Source organism: Hyperoodon ampullatus, assembly GCF_949752795.1.
Source record: "Hyperoodon ampullatus genome assembly, chromosome: 16".
Lineage (NCBI taxonomy): Eukaryota > Metazoa > Chordata > Mammalia > Artiodactyla > Ziphiidae > Hyperoodon > Hyperoodon ampullatus.
In genome coordinates, this window is record NC_136929.1 from 14,549,005 (window position 1) to 14,563,573 (window position 14,569).

The following is a 14,569-nucleotide window of genomic DNA, read 5'->3' on the forward strand; positions in this document are numbered from 1 at the left end:
CAAATATTTCTAAGCATGTGCTCAATGATTTTTTAATGCTGGTCTCTGGGGATAAAGCTATGAATGAGAGAGAAAAGAGTTCATGCTCTCAGGAAGCTGACATTCTAGAACCTAGAGGGATTAGGCAGGAGACAATAAGCAAGTGAAGTATAGAAACCTGAAAATATTAACTGGTGAGATGTACAATGATGAAAACAAGACAGTGTGATGGGACAGTGCCTGTCAGGAGGCTCATCCAGGCAGATTTGCTGAGGACGCGCAGCTCAGCCCCAGCGTGGAAGATGCTCCGTAAATGACACCTTGAATGTCAAGAAGGAGCCAGTCATGGGAAGGTACGGGGAAGATTCGGGCAGGGGACCAGCCAATGCAAAGGGTCTGAAGCTGGCTTGCTTGAGGGACAGGAAGAGGCTGGCATGACTGGAGTGTCATGAACAACTTGATGCTGGCGGGCTGTGAACCACCAGACTTAACAGGGGCAGCATCAGGGGTTCCAGAAACCACCAAGATGGGCTACTTTAACTGTCAAGAGATGGCTTTCACTGTCCTGTGTTCAGTTTGGGAAGAACACCCTGGTCTTGTATGTCTTTTTAGTTATGCTTTCAGTATCACTTGCCAGGGTGGTAACTTTTGGGGGAAATCGCCCAAGAGATAGTGCTTCAGGTACCCAAATTTTAATTCAAATTAGGTGGAAGGGCACTTGTTACAGACACTTGGATTTGTTGCTCTCTCCTTTTCAGTGCTGTTTTTGTGACAAGACCTTTATGAACCAAGCTTTTCTACAAAGTCATATTCAGCGCCGCCACCCTGAAAATTCTCGTCTCGGTAAGTCGTGAGCGCTACTTCAAAGATCTGTTTTCTTTCTGGTACCTTTTTTTTTTTTTCAGTGAGACATGGTCCAAAGCATCTCTCAACCCTTTTAAAAGAAAGCGTCATAGTCCTTGTTCACTCATTTAGTTAATATTGATCCCCTACTATGTGCCATGCACTGCCTTAGGGGTCGGGGATACAGCCGTAAGCAAGACAGACCCTGTCTGGCTCTCCGACACCCTAATGGGAGGGATGGAGGATTCACATTTAAACAAATGAATGAGTGATTCTTTTCAAATGGTGGCCAGTGCAGTGAAGAACATAAAGTAGGAGAACGGGATGGAGAGTGATTCCTAGTGACTCCTCATTAAGGAGGCGTTATTGGATCAGAAACCAGAATGATGCTGGGGTCCCAGCCTGCGGGAAGTCTGGGAAGTGTATATCCCAGGCAAGGGGAACTCGTACTGTGAGGGTGTGTGAGGAAGAAGCAGGACACGGCGTGTTTGGGGAACAGATAGAAGGTTGGTGGGGCAGGGTGAACAAGGCAGTGGTGGGTTAGGAATGGACTAGGTCACGTAGGGCCTTGAACGCCCTGGGTGGGCATATGGGTGATATAATAAGCGTAATGGGAAGCCACTGGAGGATTTTAAGTTGCGGGGACACGATCTGATTTGTACCTTAAAATGACCCCTCTAGCTGCAGTTGGGGAACAGACTGTAGGGGCAGAGGTGGAAGCAGCTGGGAAGGTGAGGAGGCTGCATGATAGCCCAGGTGAGAGAAGGTGGCAGCTGGACCAGGACGGTGCCAGGGAAGGTGGGAGAAGTGGAGATGGAGAAGATTTATTCTGGACGCAGAGGCCACAGAGATGTGACTCAACATGAGAGCAAGAGATGAAGCAAAGATGATCCTGGGCTTTTGTCCTATACATTGGGGTGAATGGCTATCATGTTTCCTAAGGGACACACCAGGAGTGGAGCAGATTGAGGGAGGAAGGAGAATGGAGAACTTGTGTTGGCCACAGGTACAATTAAGTCACACGTACAGTTGCCATGCAAGTGGAGATGCTGGAGGTCTGGAGGTCAAATTGAAGGCCCAGGCTGGAGATAAAACCTGGGAGTCGTTAGCAGAACTGGGCTGGATGAGATCACTTAGAGAAGAGAAGATGGCTAGGGCCAGCCCCACACTAGGAGCTCAGGAGGGGCAGCTGAGGAGAGTGAGAAATCACCGTGATGGAGGCAGGAGGGAAGCTGGGAAGTGTGTTGTCATGGAAACCAAGGGGCGTGAGTGTTTCAAGAAGGAGACAGTTACACCGAATGATCTTGAGGCACAGAGTAAGAGGAAGACCTAGAATTGACCATTATTGTCACAGTGACTGTTGGTGACCTTGACATGTGACATAATTCAGTGAATTATTGGGGATGAAAGCTGGATTGGAGTGAGCTGGGAATCAGGCAAGGAAGTGGTCATGTCCATTACAGACACTTATTTCAGTAACGTTTGCTGGGAAGGAAAACCAGGACAGGAGGCAGTGCCTGGAGGGAAGTATGATGAGACCAAGGGAAAATTTTTGTCTTGTTTGAAGTGGGAGATACTAAGATGTGTTTGGGTGCCAGTGTGAATTAACCAGTGTATAGAGGGGGAAAACTGAAGTAGCAGGAGGTGGGAGGCTTACCATGGAACCAGGTTTCCTACTAATTTAAATGTTCTCAGGAGCAAAGAATGCAAGGTCTGTTTCTCCATGAGCAGATGAAAGCATTCTGCTGATTGCCACAGTAATTCACAGAAGTTCTCATTACAATCTTAAATGTTCTCGGTATCTAGACGTGTGTACTTCTAGCTTGTTACTCAGTGCCTGCTTTCCCCTCCCTTTTGGGCCAGTTTGTTTCCATTCTTGCCTATTTCAGATAAATAGATTTATTTAGGAAACAGATAAACTTTGCATAAACAATATGAACAGCATAAAATTCCACTTATAAGCCATGGACCGCTGATACAATTTAGCAATGTATTGGAGAAATAGGGAAGATGAAGTATTTTAATTAACCTACCACTCTTCAGTGTGAAACTGACCTTCTTTCTCTTCTGTTTCAGTATCTTATTCTATCTCATACTCGTTTCAGAGAGTATTTCAGACTCTGAAATGAGTATTATTTCTTCAGGTCATCTTTGAGATTCTGACTTTCTACCTTGGTTTCCATACCTTTCATGTCTACACTCACAGACACATGTATATCCATTCAGTCATGTGTACATCTGCATGTAAGTACATGTACATAAGTATTCTTCCCTTCACTTCTTGCTCCCTTTAATGACTTTTCAGTAGTTCCTTTTTGCCCCATGGATGGGTTATGGCCCAAGTTTGCATTTTGAGTGCCAGCCTCTGCTTATCTTAGCACAGATGAGGTTCTCAGGAGAGTACGGTGGGAGCCAGAAGGATGGTGACCACAGAGATTTCAATAGTGTGGTACCTGCCATGGAAGCTATTGCTTTCCTTCTCTAAGACAGGCATCTTGACGAAGAGCCCAGGATTATTCCTTGTACCATTTTTGCTCCCTGAATGGCCTCTCGCCCTATCTATGTAGGACAATCCAACCTCAATCTCGTGGCTGAAAGAATCTGCTAAAAATAATTCAGCACTCAATAATATGAAGGACTGAAAATAAATATTGAATAGTAGAGAGTAAAAGTTGGCTCATGCGGCGTAAAAAAGTAATATCCCAAGTAAAAGCAGTTTCCTTTGTCTTTGTCTTATCAATAGGATGTACCCCAAAAGTTTTCAGATAGGTTTTCTAAGAGATGGTATTTTAACGAGGTATTTCTGTTGCAGCAGAGTATAAGACAAGGGCACAGACTGACAAGCTCCAGAATGAGGTCGACATATTGCAGGAGCAGCTGCAGCTCACCAGGTCTCAGCTAGAGGCTGCACAGCGTGCCCGTGCAGTCAGATTCTCTAAGGTATGCTAAACTCAGAAACAGTTATATGTTGGGAAGGATTGGGGTTAATTCCTTTTAAATGTTTGGTAGAATTCACTAATGAAACCGTCTGGTCCTGAGCTTTTCTTTTTTGGGAGTTTTTTGATTACTGATTCAATCTCCTTACTCATTATTCATCTGTTCAGATTTTCTCTTTCTTCATAATTCAATCTTGGTAGGTTGTATGTCTCTAGGAATTTATTTCTTCTAGATTGTCCAATTTGTTGGCATGCAATTGTTCATAGTAGGCTATCATGATCCTGTGTAATTCTGTAGTATCAGTTGTAATGTCTCCTCTTTCATTTATAATTTTATTTATTTGAGTCCTCTTTCTTTTCTTTGTTAGTCTAGCTAAAGGTTTGTCAATTTTGTTTATCTTTTCAAAAAAATCAACTCTTAGTTTTTTTAATCTTTTCTATTGTCTTCTTATCCTGTATTTCATTTATTTCTTCTCTAACCTTTATCATTTCCTTCCTTCTGCTAACTTGGTATTTGGTTTGTTCTTTTTTTCTGGTTCTTTGAGGTATAATGTTAGGTTGCTTATTTGAGATCTTTCTTTTTTCTTCATGTAGGCGTTTATAGCTATAAACTTTCCTTTTAGAGCTGCTTTTAATGCATCCCATAAGCTTCGGTATGTTGTGTTTCCATTTTATTTGTCTTGAGATTTTTTTTTTTTTTTTTTTTTGCGGTATGCAGGCCTCTCTCTGTTGTGGCCTCTCCCTTTGTGGAGCACAGGCTCCGGACGCGCAGGCTCAGCGGCCATGGCTCACGGGCCCAGCCGCTCCGCGGCATGTGGGATCTTCCCGAACCGGGGCACGAACCCGTGTCCCCTGCATCGGCAGGCGGACTCTCAACCACTGCGCCACCAGGGAAGCCCCAGTGTCTCAAGATGTTTTTGATTCCCCTTTTGATTTTTCCTTTGATCCATTAGTCATTCAGGAGTGTGTTGTTTACTTTCCAGTTATTTGTGAATTTCAATTTTTCCTTCTGTTACTGTTTTCTAGTTTCATAACATTGTGGTCAGAAAAAATACTTGATATAAAGTCAGTCTTCCTGAATTTGTTAATACTTGTTTTATGACCTAATATATGATCTATCCTGGAGAATATTCTGTATGTACTTGAAATGGATGTGTATTCTGCTGTTATTGGATAGGATGTTCTGCATATCTCTTTTAGGTCCATTTCGTCTATAGTGTTGTTCAACTCCTGTGTTTCCGTATTGATTTTCTGTCTGGATGACCCATTGTTGAGAGTTGGGTATTAAAATCCCCCTACTATTATTGTATTGTTGTTTATTTCTCCTTCTCATTCTGTTGGTATTTGCTTTATATATTTTAGGTGCTCCAATGCTTCATGCATATATATTTACAATTGTTATAGTTTCTTGATGAATTGACCTCTTTATCATTATGTAATGACCTTTTTTTGCCACTTGAGAACTTCCTTTTTTGTGTGTGTGTGTGGTATGCGGGCTTCTCACTGTTGTGGCCATTCCTGTTGCGGAGCACAGGCTCCAGACGCGCAGGCTCAGCGGCCATGGCTCACAGGCCTAGCCGCTCCACGGCATGTGGGATCTTCCTGGACCGGGGCACAAACCCGTGTCCCCTGCATCGGCAGGTGGACTCTCAACCACTGCGCCACCAGGGAAACCCCTTCCTTTTTTAATGTAGGTGCTTACAGTTATAAATATCCCTCTGAGCACTGATTTGTCTGCTTCCCTTTTTTGGTATGTTGTGCTTTAATATTCATTCATCCTAAAGTATTTTTGAATTTCCCTAGTGAGGTTTTCTTTGACCCATTGGCTGTTTAAGAGTATATTGTTTAATTTTCATACATTTGTGAATTTTCCAGTTTTCCTTTTGTTAGTGATTTCTGGCCTCATTCTGTTGTGGTTGGAGGAGATACTTTGCATGATATCAACCTTTTAAAATTGAACATCATTTTAAGGCCTAACATATAGTCTATCCTGGTGAATCTTCCATGTGCATTTAACAAGAATGTATATTCTGCTGTTGTTGGGTGCAGTGTTCTGTATGTTTGCTAGGTGGAGTTTATTTGTAGTGTAGTTCAGTTCCCCAATTAGGTGAAAAAAAAAAACACAGCAGAAGGTCATCCAGAAATTAAAGGCTGATCGGACCAGACCTTGAATTTAGCTTATATAAAAATGTATTTGTGTTTATTAAGGGTGAGATGGGGCCACTCTACCCAAATTGGTATGGTATCAAGAAAGGTTCTTCTCAATAGACTTTTAAAGTATGTTTACATTTTACACACGATTGCATGTCTACTCTACAAGTTCACAGATCATAGAACTTTTGAGACTTTGGGCCTCTGTGTTTGTACTTTAAAGAATGTAAGGACAAAAGGATGCTGTGCTGCCTTTGGTTTAGAAAAATCATTGTGCACAGACCTGCCATTATATGCAGTGTTTTTGCAACCAAAACAAACTAACAGAAGAAGCCTAACTGAAATTTCCAAGTCTAGCTGACCCATTTAAGGTGAAGCTATGTCCATTTATTTAAATTTCTGCATACTTCCTGCATACCAGAGCTTTTAAAGCCATGTATTAAATCAATTTCAGGAATATGAAATGCAGAAAACAAAAGAGGAAGAATTTCTGAAGTTATTTGATAGATGGAAAGAAGAAGAAAAGGAGAAACTAGCTGATGAAATGGAAAAAGTCAAGGAAATGTGTATGAAGGAGTTTAAAGAACTAACTTCTAAGATTTCATCATTAGAATATGTAAGTGTTGGGAGTTCCCTGGTGGTCCAGTGGTTAGGACTCTGAGCTTCCAGTGCTGGGGGCACAGGTTTGATCACTGGTTGGGGAACTAAGATCCCACAAGCCACGTGGCTCCACCCGAAAATACCCACAAAAAACATTGAGAATATGTAAGTATTAAACCTCGGAGTCTTCATAGCATTGTTAGAGTTGTGGCCTTGAGAGGTGGCATTAGAGTGGCAATGTGGCCCGCGGATCCAGAAGTTCCTTTGTTGTGCCGTGGCCCAGACACCGCTCCTCCCAGAGTCTTGGGAGCTCGGGGCATATGGAAGAGAGAGCAAGTCAGAAAAGTCGTTTCCTTGAGAGTGGGAGCTTTGACCCCAAACCCCAGTGCAGAACACTTGGTACATTTTAGATGGATCAGAGAAGAAGGTCCCTCTTTCTTAGCTGGTTAGGTTTAGATAGCCCAAAACAATAACTCCCTCCCTGAGTTTTAGAGCTTTCCAAAGTTCCAAAGGAACTTTCCAGAAAGACTGACAGAGATTGCCAATGTGGGAGAAGGAAGCTAACCCGGAAAGACAGAGGGAGAGCCTTTGCCAGGCCCCTTCCTCACCCCAGGCCTAGGTGGTGAGGAGGACAGGGGTTTGAGGGAGCTGGATGTCGCTAAATGCAACCTCCACTTCCCCGTGGGAGCAGCGGAGGTCACAGTGAAGCAAAGGAGGCAAGGGAAGAGTCTGGAGCTCCCTCTAGGGGCCAACATGTTTATAAACTAAAAGAGAGGGAGAGTTTTGGAATACTGCTAAGATCCTTCTCTAAAACGGCCTGAACCCTCTCTCAGGGATTGGCAAACTATGACCTGTGACCCAGACCTGACAAACCACCTGATTTTGTATGGCTCTCAAGCTTAGAAAGCTTTTTACACTTTGGAGTGGTTGAAAAAAGTCAAAAGAAGAAATATTTCACGACACATGAAAATTATATGAAGTTTACCTTTCAGTGTCCACAAGTGCAGGTTTCTGGAACACAGCCATACTCTTTCCTCCACACTTTGTCTATGGAGCTTTTGTGCTGGAGCCATGGAGTTGAGTGGTTATGACCAAGATCTTACGTGTGTCCCAAAGTCAAATACTATCTGGCTCTTTACGGAAAAAGTTTGCCAGCCGCTGTCATATCTTTACAAAGCAAATGGGGCACGAGGTTAACAACTGGTGAAGGGGAAATGGGTGTTCATTATACTCTTCTTTCAACTTTTTCATAAGTTGTAATTTGCACATAAAAAGTTGAGGGGAAATGAACTTGGGATGGCTCATTGTGTCTTTTCTATAGGGCTTTCTTCAGTCAACTCCCTGTTGGTTCAACTATCCCCTATCACTTCGCTTGGTTCTAAGCATCAGAACCTGTGGGCAGTAGTAATTCTTGTACCACCCCTACTCCAGGGGCTTCTCCTGAACTCAGACCCTTGGCATCTTCTCAAAGTGGGATGTCGTATTACCTACAGTAGTGGATTCTGATAGTAACCAATTTAAGACTGGCTTTTTATGTCTTCTCCATCAAGGCCACACTCATTTTTTTTTTCCTTGTGATAAAGCTGCCAGTATGGCTCTTTTGCCTGAGATTCCCTCCATGATTATCCCTGCCCCCAGGATCATTGTAGAATTGGACTTTTCCCCACCTAGGACTTTTTACCATTCATATATATATATATTATTTTTTAATAAATACATTTATTTATTTATTTATCTCTAGTTGTGGCAAGCGGGGGCTACTCTTCACTGTGGTGCTCGGACTTCTCATTGCGGTGACTTCTCTTGTTGCGGAGCACAGGCTTTAGGCGCGCGGTCTTCAGTAGTTGTGGCTCGCAGGCTCTAGAGCACGGGCTCAGTAGTTGTGGCACATGGGCTTAGTTGCTCTGCAGCATGTGGGATCTTCCCGGACCAGGGCTCAAACCCCCGTCCCCTGCATTGGCAGGCGAATTCTTAACCACTGCGCCACTAGGGAAGCCCCATATATTTTTTTAAAACGGCTTTTTAAAGATGTTTACATATCATACAATTCACCCACTTAAACTGTATAGTTCAGTGGTTTTTATTATGTTCACAGAGTTATGCAACCATCATCACAGTCATTTTAGAACATTTCATCGCCCAAAGAAGAAGCCTTGTACCCATTGGCACTCCCTCCCACCCCTGGCAACCACAGCTCTACTTTCTGTCTCTATGCATCTGCCTGTTCTGGACATTTCATATAAATTGAATTATATAAAATGTGATCTTTTGTGAGTGGCTTCTTTTCACTTAGTATAATGTTTTCAAGATTCATCCACGGTGTAGTTATGTATCAATATTTTTTTTATTGCTGAATGATATTTCATTGTATGGATACACCATATTTTATTTATGCATTATTCGATGGACATTTGGGTTGTTCGCCCATTTTGGCTATAGAGGGTTTTAAAAATTATTATTAATAATAGACTTTATTTTTTAGAATAGTTTTAGGTTTACTGAGCAAATGGTACAGAAAGTTCCATATAAATACCCCTCTCCTACCCTGTACACAGTTTTCCACATTACTAACGTCTTAAATTAGTATCATACATTTGTTACAATTAATGAGCCAATACTGGTACATTAGTATTAACTAAAGACCATACTTCATTCAGATTTCTTTTGCTTTTTTTTTTTTAAATTTTATTTATTTATTTATGGCTGTGTTGGGTCTTCGTTTCTGTGCGAGGGCTTTCTCTAGTTGCGGCAAGTGGGGGCCACTCCTCATCGCGGTGCGCGGGCCTCACTATCGCGGCCTCTCTTGTTGCGGAGCACAGGCTCCAGACGCGCAGGCTCAGTAATTGTGGCTCACGGGGCTAGCTGCTCCGCGGCATGTGGGATCTTCCCAGACCAGGGCTCGAACCCATGTCCCCTGCATTGGCAGGCAGATTCTCAACCACTGCACCACCAGGGAAGCCCAAGATTTCTTTTGCTTTTACCTAACATCCTTTTTCTGCTCCAGGGTCCTATCCAGGATACCTAAGAACATTTAGTTGTCTTGTTTCTCTAGGCTCAGACTTGTTTTTGATGACCTTGACAGTTTTAAGGTGTAGTTTTCAGGTATATTGTAGGATGCCCCTCTGTTGGAATTTACCTGATATTCTTCTCATGGTTAGACAGGGTTTATGGGTTTTGGGGAAGAAGTCCTCAGAGATAAAGTACAATTTTCATCACGTCATTTCAAGGGTACATACCATCTACATGGTTTATGACTGTTGATGTTGACCTTGATCACCTGGCTGAGGTAGTATTTGTCAGGTTTCTCCCCACCCCACTGCCCCCCATCCCATACTGTGCTCTTTGGAACGAAGTTACCTTGTGCAGCCCAGACTTAAGCAGTAGGGGACAATGCTCGCCCATCCTTTTGTTTTTGAAGTTAACATATTACCTTCTGAGGGTATTTACTGCCAGTAACTTTGGGAATAACCTACAAGCAAAGGGTAAAATTAAAACCTTATGTCCCTAGTGGTCCCTGGATGACGCTGGCCTCCTCACTAAATCATCCTGAGAATCAGCTGCACCCAGTTCCTCTGTTTCTGGCACTGTTGCCTGCCTGTTAAAGTTTTAAAGATCGATTATCTAAGATTAGGAAGTTTAGGTTTTCCTTTCCCTTTCTCACCCAGTGCACGTTCTTTTGTTGGAGGTAGTGAAACGGGAAAACCACTGGGAATGAGAAACAGGAGAAGCACGATGAATGTCCAGGAGGATAGTCAGGTGCTCCCCAATTTTGTTCTCTGTGTCAGTCGTATAAAAGTATGAACATCTGTACCAGTGATTTTGAATTTTATTTTATAGCAATTGTCAGAAATCCAGAAGTCCTATATGGAGATCGAGTCTAACATAGGCACATTAAAAGATGCACATGAGTTTAAAGAAGAACGTCCTCAGCATCCCCAGGATTTCCAAAATGTGATGCAACTTCTTGGTAGTCAGGTAGGTAAAAGTGGGTGATTACTGCAGTAGAGGCCTGATCTTTCTTGGTGAGGTAATTTACAGTAAGCACCATCTACAAAAAAGTGCCTCTTTCAGTGACGATGAAGGTGACTAATTCTTTTTTCCTTATCTCCTAACACGTGTAATTCATAATAGGTGTTCATTAGATACTTACTGATTGACTGATAGATGTGGATACAGAACAGTTGGCAAAGTTGTTTAATTTTTCCTTGAATAATATCTATTTGAATTGGTTCATATTACCTTAGTAGTTATTTTTCATATTTCAGATGTAGACCCACTTTCAAAAGTCAGAGAAAGGCATATTGAAGCCCTGACTTATTTTAGAGCTTAAATATATGGCTGCATTGGCAAACTGATGGTCTTTTACATTTATCAAATAAATTACAATCATTTGGAAGTGAACCTCAGTAATCAGTACAGCCTTCGTCCTGGCTATTTTGGTCACACTGATATAGGGGAACTTTTTTTTTTTTTTTTTAGTCAGGAAACATAGAGATTAAAGCTTATGAATTCAGGATTTTTTCAAAAAGCAATATTATGTCATTTTAAAAGGTAAATGTGTTTTTGAACATGGACTACTGCCACTACTTCTTGTCTTGGCCTCTCTCCCCTCAATCTACCTTTCGTGTTATAGCCAGGGTGATCATGTCACCATCCTGTCTAGAATCCTTCAGTGGCTCCCCATCTTTCACAGAACAAAGTCTAGGACCCTTCACCAGCATTCAGAGTCCCTGGGCATCTGGTCCTGCCATCTCCCACCATCCTTGCCTTTACCTTGACACTCCAGTAGCCCCAAAGAGCTCCTGGTTCTGGGGACGAGGCAATCTGAGTTCTGCTTTTGCTTTTGCAGCTTTCTTTGTCATGCACCTCCCAGTTTTCAGGCCCTGACACTTATTCAGCTGGGATGGCATCTCTTCTGGAGAGTTCTCCTGGAGTTCTGGGTTACTGCACTGCCACAGTCCTCCAAGCTGGACCTGATCACGTGCACAAAATGTGGGAACCCTCCATTGTATGTCCACTGTTCTTCTGGGCAGGGCAAGCAGGGCCCGTCTCTTAGTTCTCTCCCAGCCTGCCCAGCGGCTGCCCCACGAGGTGCCTGGTATGCGGTAGGGGACCAGGAATTGGGTCCTGAACTGAACTGTTGGCATTTGCTCCCAGCAGGCTGCTGTCTCACTAGTTGAAGGACCCAGTTATGAAATCCTCAGGTCCCACCTAAATGTCTTTTGTCTCCTTCCTGTGAGCTCTATCAGTTCAGAACCTATGGACCCAGAAACCTTGATATTTCCTTTCAGCTTCTGAGGTTAACAAGCTAGCACCTGTTTTTTTAAATTAAGTTTTATTGGAACACAGCCGTACTATTATGTACCGTCTATGACTGTTCATTTACATATTACTTATGGCTGTTCTCCTACTTCTAGTAGTAGTGACTGAGTCATCTGGCCCCCAGAGTCTAATATATTTTCTATTAGCCCCTTAACAGAAAATGTTTGCTGAACCTTGCCTCAGAGGATAAGGTTAAAACCAAGTGCAAGTGTGTATAAACATTTTTGACTGTATTTATTTATTTTTTTAAATGCCTGCTAAAATGTTACCAAATAGATAGTTGGGTTTTGTAGGTACTCACTAAAAAGGAAGCTTCCATTTTGAGTAGATGTCATTGTTACAGTTACACTAAATTACTCTTGTTTTACTAATTTTGTAGGAAAGCAAGTGGGCAGCTCGAGTTCAGGCTCTTCATCAAGATCACAAGAAAGAGAAGAGGCAGGTAAGATTAAGAAATCAACGCCCTATAAAAAGTGGGTCTTTCTAAAAAGAATATTTGCTTTTCTCTATGATAAAGGTAATATTTATCCACTTAAGACATTTGTGGAGAAATATATAACAAAAATTTAAATTACTCATAATTCCAATACCATAGATAACCAGTGTTACTGCTTTGTTATAATTTCTTTCAGTCTTTTTTCTATGCAGTAAATGTTGCACTTCTATAAGTATAGAAACCCATGCACATAATATGTCTCACAGATTTTGAATTTTGCTTTATATCTATAACTTTATACATTTTTCATTTAATATATCATAAACAGTTTCCTATGTTTTAAAATATTATTCAAAATCATGATTTTTTTAATGGCTCCATGATGATCTTATGGCTGTATCATCAGTTATTTAATCATTTCTCCATTGTTGAATACATGTTTCTAATTTTTAAACATTACAGAGTGGCAGTCTAAATAAGTTTTGAATACAGGCATACCTTATTTTATTGCACTTTGCAGATAATTGCGTTTTTTACAAATTGAAGGTTTGTGGCAACCCTGCATTGTCAGATGATGCATTTTTTAGCAGTAAAGTTTATTTTTTTAATTTTTATTTATTTTATTTTTGGCTGTGTTGGATCTTTGTTGCTGCGCGTGGGCTTTTCTCTGGTTGCGGTGAGCGGGGGCTACTCTTTGTTGCGGTGTGCAGGCTTCTCATTGCGGTGGTTTCTCTTGTTGAGCGCCGGCTCTAGGCACATGGGCTTCAGTAGTTGTGGCTCACGGGCTCTAGAGTGTAGGCTCCGTAGTTGTGGTGCATGGGCTTAGTTGCTCCGCGACACATGGGATCTTCCCAGATCTTCCCGGACCAGGGCTTAAACCCGTGCCCCCTGCGTTGGCAGGTGGATTCTTAACTACTGAGCCACCAGGGAAGCCTGCAATAAAGTATTTTAAATTAAGATATATACATTGTTTTTTTTAAGACATATTGCACACTTAATAGACCACAGTGTAGTATAAACATAACTTTTGTATGCACTAGGAAACCAAAAAATTCACGTGATTCGCTTTATTGCTGTGATCTGGAACTGAACACACAGTATCTCTGAGGTCTGCCTATAAAAAGCAGGATTGTTCACATTAAAGTCATTTTAATGAAAACAAAAATGAATTGTAGCACTTATTCCTTTTCCACTGAGTATATCAGAAATTTAAGTGTTAAAATGCTTTTACAATAGTGCAAAAAATGTAAAGTAGATTTATTTGACATTTTAAGACAGGAAAACATCTGTTTATTTTTTCACTTTAAATTGTATGTGTTTTGTAGCCCTTTGTATCCCCTTTTGGGCAAACAACCTAGACTGGGTAGCTTATAAACAACAGAAATTTATTTCTCATAGTTCTGGTGCTCCAGGAATTGAACAGAGAACTTGTTAAAGGGGAGTAGTGGCTGGGCTATGTGTAGATATAACGCCCATGTTTCTTTCTCCAGTCTAAGCCACCCTTCTGGGCTCCAGATGAAATAGCCAGCTTTGTACTTGACATCTCCACTGCTTCTTAAATGTAACATGCCTAAAATGAAGTTCTTGGATTTGTTCCTAGAGGTGTCTTGCTTTTGGTTGATGGCATCCTAGTCCACTCAGATGCACTCCCTCAGCCCCCAGTTCCAAGCTATCGGCAGGTCCTGCCGAGTATCTCATATCCATGTTCTTCTGGACATTTCTGTTGCTTCAATCCTCCACTGAGCTCCCACCATTTCTAAAAGGGCCCAGTAACTGGTTTCCCAATTCCAACCTTTTCCTCTTGTAATCTGCTCTCTGCAGAGCAGCCAAAATAATCTGGCTGTCAGCCACCACTGTGGCCTCATCCTGAACCTACTCTTTTTAGCTACGGTGGCCTTCTGGTAATTTGTAGAACATGTGGCCTTTTTCTTCTTTTACACATGGTTTTCTCTGCTGGGAGGTCCTTCCACTTTTTTTTTTTTAATTTAATTTTTTTTTTATACAGCAGATTCTTATTAGTCATCAATTTTATACGCATCGGTGTATACATGTCAATCCCAATCGCCCAATTCATCACACCACCACCACCACCACCACCCCTGCCGCTTTCCCCCGCTTGGTGTCCATATGTTTATTCTCTACATCTGTGTCTCAATTTCTGCCCTGCAAACCAGTTCATCCATTTTTCTAGATTCCACATATATGCGTTAATATATGATATTTCTTTTTCTCTTTCTGACTTACTTCAATCTGTATGACAGTCTCTAGGTCCATCCACATCTCTACAAATGACCCAATTTCG

General features: G+C 41.8%; 1 protein-coding gene across 1 annotated transcript in view; it reads left to right on the forward strand.

The window, feature by feature from the left end:
- DZIP1 (DAZ interacting zinc finger protein 1) overlaps positions 1-14,569 on the forward strand; it is a gene marked incomplete at both ends in the record, with an annotated part of 49,633 nt that overhangs the window by 5,732 nt on the left and 29,332 nt on the right. Inside the window, 5 exons of the mRNA XM_079721939.1 lie at positions 738-822; positions 3,638-3,762; positions 6,364-6,525; positions 10,347-10,484; positions 12,211-12,273. Coding sequence (XP_079578065.1) covers positions 738-822; positions 3,638-3,762; positions 6,364-6,525; positions 10,347-10,484; positions 12,211-12,273 — 573 coding nt within the window. The remainder of the gene's footprint in view (positions 1-737; positions 823-3,637; positions 3,763-6,363; positions 6,526-10,346; positions 10,485-12,210; positions 12,274-14,569) is intronic.